General features: G+C 64.8%; 1 protein-coding gene across 1 annotated transcript; it reads right to left on the bottom strand.

The window, feature by feature from the left end:
- Positions 1-5,975: 5,975 nt before the first annotated feature.
- On the bottom strand, positions 5,976-9,155 carry PIM3 (Pim-3 proto-oncogene, serine/threonine kinase). The gene is made up of 6 exons (XM_021668705.2): positions 9,056-9,155; positions 8,854-8,963; positions 8,711-8,761; positions 8,257-8,626; positions 7,172-7,348; positions 5,976-7,096 (listed from the first exon to the last, which is right to left on the bottom strand). Exons 1-6 carry the CDS (start codon positions 9,138-9,140, stop codon positions 6,909-6,911), a joined length of 981 nt encoding a protein of 326 aa, XP_021524380.1. The 5' UTR covers positions 9,141-9,155; the 3' UTR covers positions 5,976-6,908.
- Between the last annotated feature and the right edge of the window lie 3,778 nt (positions 9,156-12,933).

Below are 12,933 nucleotides of genomic sequence, written 5' to 3'. Positions count from 1 at the left end.
TGTCTCCCAGGCCCCACTGGGGAGCCCACCCTGCGCAAAGGCTGAGGGCAATGGTGGCCCCGAAGAGCCCCCGCCATGCCTCTGCACATGTGGAATTACCCTCCAGCGTAGGTCTTAGTCACGCTTCCCGGGCAGGGGTGAGCCCCCAGTCTTGGGAATGTCTGGTTCCCTCCTGAGTGAAAAGTGGGAGGATCTGGTGAGCAGAAACCAGACAGGGGCAAGTGGGGGATCGGGAGTCTTGGGGTGACCCCTCTGGGGTGCTCTGTAGGATGGGGCTGCCTCTGTGGGGACCTGGCCAGCGGGTTGTGCATGTGGCCTGAGAATCCTGGCGTTTCCAGGTCCCTGGTCCTCTACACACTGACCCACTCCTCCATGGGGTATGGGGTCCATTTCTCATGTCCTTTCTAGACACAGAGGCCCAGAAAAGGTTCTGCTGCTCTCAGGACCACATCGTATCTGTGGCAGCATCCAGTGGCCCAGGATCCCTGGTGCTGGGCTGCAAGCAAACAGCTCTGCCTGGCCTGGGCCCAGGGGTGGAGCCAGTCACTGGGCCCCAGGACCCAGGGCACCTGGAAACCAGAGCAGGCCCGACTGCCTGACGGGAGCGTCTTCCCAGGTGCGGTCCAGGGTGGTCCCACAGCCCGGACCATGACAGGATGTTCAAAGGTCTCAGGGAATGCTCAGACCACCTCTGGACTGGGTCCGGTGTGAGAATGGGAGCACCAGCTCGTCCCTTCTCCATGCCCTCCCCAACCTGCTGGAGTGGCCAGCAGTTCTGGTGAGGAGCCGAAGGGACGCTGCCCAAAGGCTGCTCCAGGACATCGGGGCACCTGCCCTACACAGGCCAAGCCCCAGAGTCTGGAGGAAGCCAGCAGGGCCAGCCTTAGCACTGGCCACAGGGTCTCAGGCCAGAAGAGCAGTGTGGGGCTGCACCTGGTGCTGGGCCTGGGAGGCCTCCACCTCCTCAGCTGGCCCCCACACGTGTCGATGGAGCAGCAGAGAGCAGCCCAGGGCCCTGTAGGAGGGCAGACGGCAGGGTCAGGGGCCAGGTCAGAGCCAGCCATGCCCTAGCCTTCCAGGGGAAGACCGGGCTCCCAAGCACGCCCACCCCAGGGCAGCCTGCTCCTGGCTTGCAGATCTGGGCCTGCTTGGCCACTTATGACTTCGGGTGGGTGCTAGGCCCCACCTGGATCATTCAGAGCTGGGTCTAGGTGACCCATCCCCAGGGGAGACCCCTTGCTTGTTCATGGGGGAGTGAACACCCACCCCACCCATCCTGTCCAACATCTGGGCACAGTGCCCTGGGACTCCTTGGGCCATGCGGATGGCTTTGGGGCTGGAGGAGAGGGACACAGGGTGCCCTAGGAAGGACTGTCTAGGAGACGTGACCCCCGAAACGCCAACCTGCCCTCCTCCAGGCTGACGCTTCCTGGGTCTCTTCCTCCACCCTCTGCCCCTCGCCCCCAACTCCCAGGAGACTGTGCCTGGCTCCTCCTACTCCACCCATGTCCACACACTGGCCTCTTCCCACACCTGGTCTGATTCTTCTCTGCTGCTCTGGTCCTTTGCTGATTTGATATCTAAAGGTGTCCTTTGGAAACATTCTGTCAAGTTCTGGACAACGTCCACCCCAGGGGGAGTCCCGAACAGGCTGCAGCCCTCAGTGTCACATGACCACTGTCTACTGTGGTGAGTGCATCATTCCAGCTGTCCACGCATGCTAGGTCACGCAGATGCTGTCCTGGCCCACTCGGCAGCCTTGGAACTGATGGGTTTGTTCACAGCTAGGCCCCTGAGGGTAGCCGGGTCGGTAAACAGGTCAGGGGAGTCACCAAGGCTGACCGTGCCCCCGCAGCCTGCCTGGCACCCACCACAGGCCATTCTTCTTCACCCATTCTTCCTGGGTGGACTAGGAGGCACAGAGCCAGGGCACAGAAAGAGAGGCTAGGACACAGACCTACTGTAGCTGTCAGGCCCTGGTTAAGTTTCTTTCTTCTGAAGCAGCTCCAGAAACGAAACCTTGGCATGGCTTTGGTGCCAAAGCTGTACAGCAAAGGGAAGTGATCCCTGCAGCCCCTGTGAACCTTCCCGCACCCCCTGCTGGCCACCCAGGCCTGAACTGGCTTGGGAGCCCCTGCACTGTAGTGAAAACAGCACAAGAGGAAATCGTATGAAGCCAACTACACAGCTGAGTGGGGCAGTCCTGTGAGAAGAGGCTGGGCAGCTCCCTGGGCAGGGGTGGCTGCCTGGACAGGCAGGGCTGGAGGGCTGACCACTCACCCGCTTGACCCCCAGGCCTGAGCCCATCATCGTGAGATGCTGGTGTGATGTGACGCCCCGGGGAGTTGGGGAGAGCAAGGGAAACGGAAACGGAAGGGGTGCTAAGCCACACCAGGTCCGAGGCACCCAGAGCCCTTCAGAGGAAGCAGCCAGGACAGCAAGGCCAGACAGAGGCCGCTGGGATCTGTGTGGCAGTGTCCAGGTGTGGCTGGGCCTAGGGTCCCAGGCAGGCGTTAGGGAAGGGTGGCAGCCAGGCTTGGAGTCTGCCCACAGAGTACAGGGGAGGCAGGAGCTCCCTGGATCCCCGTCTGTCCCTGACCCCTGCCGGGGCTGAGAGAGTGCAGGGCCCAAGCCAGATTCCGGTGCCGGAATTTCCCAATGGGCTGCTCTTTCTGCAGAGAAGCCCGATGGTGCTGCTGGACGCTCCCGCACGTGGCCTGCAGGTCCACTGCTTCCCCAGCAGCCCTGGCGAAACCCCAGGCTTCATTTCACAACTGACCAGCCTCTGCCCCCAGGGTTCCTGGCAATGAGGCCTGGCCAGGCAGGGTGGGGGCAGGGCCTGCCCCTCCAGCCTGGCCACTGCCCTCCTCCTCTCCCAGGGGTGCTGTGCCTCACATGTGGGTGGGGTGGGGGTTTGCTCCCCCATGAACAAGCAAGGATCTCCCTTGGGGATGGGTCACGTGGACCCAGCTCTGAATGACCCAGGCGGGGGAAACTGAGGCTCAGAGGCCAGGCACGCACCCAAAGTCATAAGCAGCCAAGCAGGCCCAGGTGTGCAAGCCAGGAGGAAGGTACCCTGGGGTGGACATGCTTGGGTGCCCCGTCTTCCCCTCGAGAGAGGCTCAGGGTGGTGGGCTGATTCTGACCTGGACGCTGGCCCAGATCCTGCAGGCACCAGGTCCAGACTGGTCACCTGGTGTACACCTTGCAGGTATGAGGATACACATCATCCCTTGACCCCGAGTGGCCAAGGGGTGCTGCAGCGCTGGAGGCCACCCAGGCAGGGTGGGAGGGGCCCAGTCTGTACTGAGCACCCCCAGCCAGGTCCCACCTAGGAGCCCGCAGAGGTCCCGAGGGAACACTGGATTCTGCTGGGCTTCTTCCCCCACAGAGGGGCTGGACCTCAGGGTCTAAGGTTGGGGCTGGGAAGGAAGCAGGCCTGCGGTCACCCGGATCCTGCCAGAGCTCCAGGGGGTGTCTAGGGGCAGGGTGTGGGGGTGCCCAGACAGCTGGGGGGCTGGAGGGGCACAGGGAAGGGTGGGGGGGCCCTGAATTCTTCCCCCTCATCCTGCATCCAAAGTCAAGTGGCCCAGCAGAGCCAAAGCAGCGGTGGTGGGGCGGGGCTCGTGGGAGAGCTGATTCCTGGTGCCCCCGGCACCGGAATGTGTCTCTGGACGAGGATGGCACCCTCAGAGACATTTCTGAAAGCTCACTGTGGGATGTCCCAGGAGCCAAAAAGGCCCACAGGCATCCTCCACCCACTCCTGTCAGCCCTGGCCCGTGGTGCCCAGCCAGGCAGACGACCTGTGGCCGAGAGCATGAAGGACCCAAGGCTGGCTGGGCCCTCTCTCCTCCTGGATGGGGAGGTGGAGGGCTGTGTCCAAAAGCCACCCCAAGCATGCCATCCCCTGTGCTAGAAGGCCAGAGCTGTATTGCTGGGAGCCTCAGCCCAGTACCCTGCACCCATTCCCAGGGCCCTGGCTGATGCTTCCGCCCTGTAGGCCTTGGCCACCTTACAGGGGTCCCCAGCCAGCCTTCAGCAGTTGTGTGTGGGGTGCAGCAGAGGGAGGGACCAGAGTCCTATTCTGATATCTGCCCAAGGTTCCTGCCTCTCTGGGCCTCAGTTTCCCAAGGGCAACCTGCATGGAGAAGCCTTGCCTGGATGGAGCTTGGGGCTGGGGAATGTCCACGGCAGCTGGCCCAGCAGCAGGTAGACGGCAATGCCCAAGGGGCCCAGGCTGGGCTGGCACTGGCTGGTGGGCTCAGGGAGGGGTGCTCACGGGGTACCCAGACCCCTGACCGTGGGGCCAGAAGGGGCAGGGGACTGCAAGTGAGGTGGGCATGGAGAAAGTGGGGGAGCCTGGCTGCTCCCCTCCACCTCTGCCCTGTCTTGGGGGGTGGATAAATGGGCGAGTCCACACAGAGCCCAGAACCCTCAGCAAATGGGCAAGCCAGGAGCACAGTGGCCAGTGTTATGATCGGGGTCACTGTCACCAGGGTGGGGGCAGCAGGCTGGTCGCTGGGGAAGATGCTGTCAACCCAAGGCACCTGCTCCAGGAACCCCTCCTGTGTGCTTCCCACCGAGTTCCAGCTGTGTGGCGGGACTGCTGCTGCCCAAGGTGCCCGTTTTGGCGGTGGGTGGTGGGGTAATGGGAAGAGCCTTACTGGGCCAGGTGGGGCTCAGGGCATGCTGGCCCGGCCAGGTCTGTGGGTACCCGTGGTTTGTCCTTCCCGGCACCGCCTCACCTCCCCTGCTGGGATGAAGCTGTAGGGTGGGATGAGGGCCCTAGGGACCTGCCTAACTGAGCAGGTGCCCTCCAGTGCTCCTGGACCACCACGGCCAAAGCCACAGACACCCACTGCTGCCCTGAATGATCAGAGCCTGAGCTGGGAGCTCGCATCCTCTGCCTGCTCTCCAGAGGAAGGGAGATTTTTGTTTCAACTTCCTGTCTCTGCCACAGCCTCTGACCTTGGGCTCTGTCCAATGCAGTGTTCCCTGCTAGGGGCTCCTTAGCAGGGGCTCTTATTTGAAAGGGAGGAGATGGGAAGCGAGGGGCAGACAGGGCTCCAGGAGCCAGAAAGCCAAGTAGGTATGCTTGGCAGACTGGGTGATGTCCCAGCTGCAGGTCCACTGCCAGCGTGGGGCACCCAGGCTTGGGGACACATGGGCCCCCCACAGTCCAGTGCAGGGTGGGCAGCTGAGCAGAAGGCCCCTGGGGCAGGAGTGGGGGTGGGGGTGGGGGTGGGGGAGCAGCCTCACTGGGACCCTCCACCCAGGCCTACTCTACCCACTAGGAACATTGTGGCCAGGTCCACTGCGATACCCAGACCTGGCATATACCCCCCTCTCTCCAGGTACACCTGCCAGGCCAGGGCCTATCATTGACCAAACACTCCCACGCCCTCCACCAGACCCCACCTTCCTGTCCTCACACATATCCTTGGCACTGCCCAGAACACACTCCCACCCCATGTGCCTGGCAAACCCTTCCTCATCCTTCAAAACCCCTAGCCACCCTCTGAGGCAGCATGGACTCCCTCCCCAACCTCTGTACATCTCTGTGTGGCCCAAGCCAGGGTACAAGTGCAGCCATTTCCACTCGCAAGGCCTCCCTGGGCAGGGGCTACACAGATCCTCCTGGGACCACCCCAGGGTTAGCCTCCTGATTGGTGGAGGCCGCTGTGCCCTCAGGGCCTGGCTCCCTGCCTCCACCTCCCAGAGGCACCCCAGGAACCAGCTGCTCCTCTCCCCGGGTACAGCATGGGGTGGGGGGGTAGGCCACAAGCCACACATGGGAGCCTCTGGCACTGGGGAAGTTGGCACCCAGCTGGGGCTCTCCCGTTCCCCCCGCCGTGGGCAAAACTACCGGCCTCACAGGAAACCCATCAGCATTCACCCAGCAGCCAGAAGCCCCTTTCTCAGAACCCCTCTCTTCCCCAGGGCTACCCAGCCCAATGAACCCAGGATTATCCACTATGTACAAAAAAATTTTAATTGAAATACCTGTATAAAAAAATATGATCTCCAGACATCTCACTTTTGAACTGAAAGAACCCCCATCCGCGATGCCCACACACACCGCATTCACAGAAACACAGGTGCTGAATAAATTAAACGCTCGGGCTCTGGCCCCACCCCAGCCTTCAGAGCCAACAAGCAGACTGTACAAAGTCAATAATTTAAAACCCACACCCCAGGTACAGTGCCTGGAAATGTCGGGGTCACCCACTCCCCTTAAATTAGCCACTGTACAAGTTCATCTTCTGACAGGCGGGGCCAGGACAGACACCAGGCACAGGAATCAGGGCCTGGGATCCCCGGACCATGGCCATCCCCTCCCCCACACTCCCCACTGTCCCCTGGGGTCTGGGGGAGGCAGGCAGCTCAGAGGAAGTAACCTCAACGAATAAATTAAACAATAAATAGCCCCAGTGGGCCGAGGGCGCCTCCAGGGGGTCACACCATAAATAACAGACGTGGGTGGCGGGCAAGGCTCGCGTGGGTGGCGGGCGCGGAGGCCCGGACTTGCATTGTGTATGCAGGACGCACCCCGACGCACACCGCAGGACTGAGGCGGGAGGTGGGCTCGGGACCCTGCGCCGTTGGAGAGAGCTCCAGGGCGACAGGCAGATGGGAAGGCTGCCTCCGGACACAGCAGCACAGAGGGGCGTCTGGGGTTCAAGTATCCACCCAGGGCAGGCGGGACCTCGACCGGAACGTCTTTGGACAGACAGAGCTTGAGAAAACCAAGTCCCGCGGGACCAGCGTTCAAAAGGCACTCAAAGCAAAGGTCACCAGGGGACAGAGGTCACTGCTTCCGCAGGAGGAGACAGCCCAGGCAGGAGAAAGTCAGGGTCTGGGGGGATCCGGGTCTGGTCCCCTAGCTCCCACAGTCAGGTGCAGCTCCTCACAAGCTCTCACTGCTGGACGTGGTGCTGGCCGCGTCGTCAGGGTCGAGGGTGCAGAGCCGCAGGTCACAGCTCTCGGGGGCGCCCCCGTCTGCCCCCAGCATCCAGGGATGGGCTGCAATCTGGTCCAGCGTCGGCCGCTCTGAGGGCCGCAGGGACAGGCACCACCGGATCAGCTGCTGGCACTCTGCGAAGAGCAAAGGGGTCAGGGAGGGCCCAGGCAGGGCGAGGCTCCCACGCCCGCCTCCAGCCCCCAACGCACCTGGGGAGACCCTCCTCCGGAAGAGCAGGCGGCCACGGAGGATCTCCTCGTCCTGCTCGAAGGGGATGTCCCCGCACACCATGTCATAGAGCAGTACGCCCAGGGACCACACGGTGGCCGAGCGCCCGTGGTAGCGGTGGTAGCGGATCCACTCCGGGGGGCTGTATACGCGGGTGCCTGAGGGGACACGGGTCTTAGCACTCCCACCCAAGGCAGCGCGCAACAGACGGCGAGGTCCCTGCTGGTTAACTCCTTGGCCTGAGTCACAGGAGGCAGAGCCAGACCTCAAAATCCGGCTCGTCATCACCCTGGAAAAACCCCAGAGGGGGGAGGGGGGCGGGGCGCTGGGGGAGGGGCCGGCCCTTCCGCTCCGCTGGCCACAGGGGAGGAGCAGGTCACATGAGCAAAGGCTCGGCTTTCACAACAAACAGATGCTAAGAGGCTACCAGGGGGCAGCAGCGCGGGTCCCGCACAGCCCAGCGCCAGCCTGCGGGAAAGGGGGCGGGGGGCGGGGAGAGAGGGAGGGAGGGAGGGAGAGAGAGAGAGAGAGAGGGAGGGAGGGAGGGGCGGGCAGGGAGCCCCGGCTTCCCCGAGCTCCGCAATGCGGGGATTTCTGCCGCGGCGCCCCCACGCTCCGCACGCACGCAGCTCCCTCCCCACGCAGGGGAGGCCCCGCCACTCCAACACTTCAACAGCGCCGAAGGATGGGTCGGGGGGGGGCCTCCAGGCTCCCGGCGCAAACCCGGCCGGCTGCACCCTGCGTCACGCGAGAGTCCTGCAGGGACTCCTCCGCTACCGCCTCGAAGGAGCTCAGGCGCATCCCCCACCGGGACAGGAGGCCCCGTACCCCCCAATCTTGAGCGCGCCCCTCGCTCCCACCCTGCACGATCCGGCTCCTGATCCATCGCTCAGCCCTCCCCAGGACAGCGCGTGGGTCACTGCCCCCAGAGAGCAGACCCAGAGCACGCGGCCGCCCGCAGCCTCCCAACAGTCACTAGCCCCTACCCCTTGCGCCGCCCCTACATGCAGGCGTTAACCCGCCGGTGCGGCCCCCGGAACGTTACCTGCACCGCGCCCGCACTCACCGTCGAAGTCAGTGTAGACGGTATCCTTGAGCAGAGCGCCCGAGCCGAAGTCGATGAGCTTGAGCTCGCCGGAGCGCAGGTCCACCAGCAGGTTTTCGTCCTTGATGTCGCGGTGCACGACCCCGCAGCTGTGGCAGTGGCGCACGGCGGCCAGCACCTGCGCGAAGAAGCGGCGCGCCAGTGGCTCGTCCAGGGCGCCGCGCTCCGTGATGAAGTCGAAGAGGTCCTGCGCCGGCTCGGGCCGCTCCAGCACCAGCAGGAAGCCGTCGGGCCGCTCGAACCAGTCCAGCAGGCGGATGACGCCGCGCGCGCCGCCCGCCGCGCCCACCTTGCGCAGCAGCACCACCTCCAGGGGCACGGTCGCGCCGCCCTGGGGAACACGACGGTCAGCACTCGAGCCCCGCGCCCGCTCGCCGCCGCCACCACCGCCGCCGCCACCCGCGCCCCGACTTACCAGGCTGCCCCACTCGGTCACCCGCTCCTTCACCACGTGCTTCACGGCCACCTGCGGGGACGCGGAGGGTCAGGCCTGGCCGAGCGAGGCGCGAGGCGCGAGGCGCGCGAAAACCCCGGACCCACCCCGGCGGCCCTACTCACCGGGAGCCCGTCGGAGATGCGGCTGCCCGCGTAGACTGTGCCGAAGCCGCCGCTGCCCAGCACGGCGCCCACCTGGTACGCCTTCTCGAAGCTCTCCTTGTCCGCCTTGGCTGCGGGGAGGCGCGGGTGGGGTTGGTGCGGCCCGGGGTGCCCCCGGCCCCCGCCCCGGCCCCGGCCCCGGCCCCGCCAGCCCCGCGCGTACCTGGCTGCAGGATCTTCACCGGGAGGTGGTCCACGCCGCCGGGCCCGCAGAGGTGCGCCAGGGAGCCGAACTTGGAGAGCAGCATCGCTGGCGGCGGCCTCCCCGGAGCCCCGAGCCCCAGGCGCAGAAGCCGCGGCCGGTCCTGGCGGGCGGCGCGCCGGGGACACCGGCCGTCCGAGCCCGAGGCGGTCCGCGAGGCGCAGTGGGCCCGGAAGGCCCGCGGGGACCGCGTTAACGCGCAGCAGGCCGACCCACTCACCCTCCCGGCCGCCTCGCCCGGGGGTTTTGGGTCGCGGCGCCGCGTATCCCTCCGCGGGGGCGGGGCGAGCCGGGACCCCGCCCCCTTCCGCCTGGGGCCCGCGCGGCGTCGGCTGCCGGGCGCTCGCGGGGCGACGGCGGGGCAGCAGCGCGCCTGTCCCTGGGCGGGCGAGGGCCGGGCGTGCGGGCGCGGGGCCGCTCCGGGACTTGTTGTCGTAGCGCAGCTGCGGAGGCGCACGGCGTGCTGCGTCGCCCCGCTTTCCGCGCTCGCGCTCACAGTCCGCGCACGCGCAGCTCCCGCGCGGGAGGCGGCCGTGGCTCCTCGGGAAACGCGAGGAGGGGCCGCAAGAGCCAATGGAAACCGGGGTTTTTAAATGACTCAGGCGCCCTAGCCAATGGCGGGGCGAGGGCTGGGCGGGTCGCTCCCCGGCCCCGCCCCCAGCAACGAGGAGGAAGGTCACCCGCCGGCCCGGAGCTGGGTTCCCGGCGGTGCGGAAGTCTGCGAGGCGATCTACGCTAGTCCCTCGGCCTCGAGGTGCCACACGACGCGAATCTGCGTCCCCAGCTCCCCGCGCACCATCTTGCGCACCTGGCCGGGCGCGGGGTGGTAGCGCCGGATCCTCTGGGACCCCTCCCAGCCGCAGCGCCCCCAGCCTCGCAGTCCCGGCGGGGCCAGGAGCGCACCTGGCTGGAGACACTTCTTCCTCTGACCTCACGCCCGCAGCCCGAGGGCCCTCCCTGTAACCACTGCCCTACCGGCCGGTGCCTGGAGTGGCCCCGCAGCCCTCCTGCCGTCTGACACGGTCCTGGCTGCCCTCCAGGCTCTCTAGCAGCTGCTTTCCACCTCCAGCAGGGATCCCACCTTGATTGCTGCCTCGGCTGCACTCAAGGCCTGAACAGCTGGGGTACACATTGCTCTGGTCTGGACTATCTTGTCGTGCCCCTTCTCTGCTCTCTGTACAGAAGTCAGACTCATCTGTGTGGTTTGGTGCAAACCCACAGATTGCCAGCATTGTTCCAAGGTCACTGGCCTGAGACTAGCTCAGGGCTCCAGGACGTGAGTGGCCACCTGCCACCCCCAGAGCCAGTGGGTTGAGAGATGGGGGGCCAGAGGGCCCAGGGTCTTGTCCTCCTGGCACTGCCAGGTGTTCCCAGTGACTCCTGAGGGCCCAGCCGGTCTGCGTATATTGACAGACATCCCTGGGCGGTCTGGTGTGACCGTCAGCGTGCACACACACCTGCCTTGGAGCTTCCCTCTGCGCCTCCAGCCTCCCCCAAGTTTGATCTCACTCCTATATGGTCACCATCGCTGTCCCTGCACTGACCACTCACACACTACTCCCCTGCTCAGCCCTTCTGAGTCTGCGGCTCCAGGGACAGGCCCAGGCCCACCTGGTGTCTAGGCACCTGCCAGCCCCTCTGGGGCTCTCTTTGTCCCCCGCTGCCTGGGCCTACGCCTCTGCTCCTCTCCTGCCCGGCTCATCTCTTCCTGCCCCTGGGTCTTGTCACCTCAGGATCAAAGCCAAACCTGACATTCTCCGTCTGTCCTGCAGCCCCTCCAGCTCATGTTTCCTGGAGTTCTGTCAGGTTCTCTCCTGCAGTACCTGCCTTGTGAGGGCGAGGCTGGGCCTGGCGGGTTAGCCTTTCCCCGACCCACCGCCCACCCAGCGCAGGGCTCCTCCGTGATCAGATCCCAGGTAGGATGACACCCCGAGCCTACCCCTCCAGCTGCATCCATACAGCACCTGCAAGGGAGGAGGGTCTCCTGCCCACGTGGCCCGCCCAGGGACCTGTGCGAGGATTCAGTGGGGCTGCCCTCTTCTGTGCTGGACCCGTGGTGGAGGTGGTCGGGGATGCTGGAGAGCATGGCAGGTCTGGGGTGACCACCTCAGATGGATGCATGTCAGCTTGGAGGGGCTGGGGTCCTCAGCCTGGCATGTGAACCCCCAGACCAGTCTTCCTTTTTTTTTTTTTGAGACGGAGTTTCGCTCTTGTTACCCAGGCTGGAGTGCAATGGCGCGATCTCGGCTCACTGCAACCTCCGCCTCCTGGGTTCAGGCAATTCTCCTGCCTCAGCCTCCTGAGTAGCTGGGATTACAGGCACGCGCCACCATGCCCAGCTAATTTTTTGTATTAGTAGCGACGGGGTTTCACCATGTTGACCAGGATGGTCTCGATCTCTTGACCTCGTGATCCACCCGCCTCGGCCTCCCAAAGTGCTGGGATTACAGGCTTGAGCCACCGCGCCCAGCCGAACCCCCAGGCCAGTCTTTCTTGAGTCATCCTGGCCTTCGAGGACCAGGCTCTGAAAGGCGGGCACCCCACCCTGGCTCTCCCTAGGTCCTGGATCTTGCTCTGAACCCCTCAAGTCTCCCTTAACAAAGAGCTAGGAGTACTCGCTCCTTCAGAAAGCATGGTGTGCCCACTCTCCAGGACCATCCTCCTGATCACTCCAGGGGCGCTGGAGGCCCCCGAAGGCCTCCCAGGTGGGGTTCCTGCCACACAGGCCTCTGTGAAGGCCTCTGGAGGGCTCCTGCTTGGGGTCCAGGAGTCTGGCCTTAGAGTGGAGGACAGGGCAGAAGGCAGCCCTTTCCCTCAAGTGTGACATCATTGCAACCCGCATCTCTCCAGACACCGTCGTGGATTTGCTGTTATACGCTCCTGTGTGTGTGCAGCGAGGACCCTTGCACTGATGATGAGTTCCCTGGGGGGGTCTGTGGTCTTCACTCTCCTCTGGACTGTTTGATGCTGGGGCCTCTTTTAGACTCTGTCTGGCCCAGACCACCACATCTGATTGGCTGGCATGCTGGGGTCCCCAGGAACCCCAGATAACCTGCCCACCTTGCCCCTGGCCCTCCCCTGCCATTGGGCGTAGCCCAGCCTGTTCCTCAGCTTGGCAAACAGATGTGGGTCAGATCAGCCATGGAGCATCCGCGATCTTTGAATACAGGGCAAGAAAAATCTCAGAGGCCTCAGGGCCTCTCACCCTCTGCCCGGGGCCACCCCTTTCCCGCAGGTCTCATCAGCACCCCACCCCCAGCCAAGTCACCAGCAGCACAGGACACCAGCCTCTGCCTGTTTTTTCCTGGTTCCTGGATGGCCCATCCGGTGGACCCCACAGGCAAGCCCAGCGCATAGGGCAGAGCTGGGGCCACTCCTGAGACAGGAAGTGAGCCGGGAGGAGGGTTGGGCAGGGTCAGGGTGTGGGGGCACTCAGCCTAGGTACCCACTGCAGAGGGTCGGGCCCAGCCCCTTCCTGCATCCTCCTGCCCCATGCCCCACTTGAAGCTCAGGCCAGCATGGCATGGGTGCCTCCCTCCCTTGGGCCATCCTGCTCAGAGGGGCAGACTTGCCCCAGGCTGGGGCCTCTGCCTGTCCCGGAGCAGGTGTTTCCCAAGGAAGGGACGGGGGAGTGGAGCAGAGCCTGCCAGAGGCTCTGCACAGCCCAGCCAGCCCCTGTGCCAGCCCAGGCCAACTGCTTGACCTGGAAACAGCCGACCCTGCTCTGCAGTGAACGTGGAGAGTCTCCCAGGTTCCCCGGCCTGCTGGCAGGAGGGTCACGCTCTTGCCATGGTTGCCTGCCTGGAGTCAGGAGAACGAGGAGGTGGGATGGAGGGTGA

This window comes from Aotus nancymaae, unplaced genomic scaffold (genome assembly GCF_030222135.1).
Source record: "Aotus nancymaae isolate 86718 unplaced genomic scaffold, 86718_ANA_hifiasm-v0.15.2.pri h1tg000076l, whole genome shotgun sequence".
Lineage (NCBI taxonomy): Eukaryota > Metazoa > Chordata > Mammalia > Primates > Aotidae > Aotus > Aotus nancymaae.
This window is presented reverse-complemented; position numbering and strand designations above follow the sequence as displayed.

Coding starts and splice junctions, on each gene's coding strand:
- PIM3 (XM_021668705.2), bottom strand. CDS start 9,140: ATGCTGCTCTCCAAGTTCGGCTCCCTGGCGCACCTCTGCGGGCCCGGC. Junction 7,349..8,256: donor CGTCTACACTGACTTCGACG/GTGAGTGCGGGC, acceptor GTGTCCCCTCAG/GCACCCGCGTATACAGCCCC. Junction 7,097..7,171: donor CCGGAGGAGGGTCTCCCCAG/GTGCGTTGGGGG, acceptor TGCTCTTCGCAG/AGTGCCAGCAGCTGATCCGG.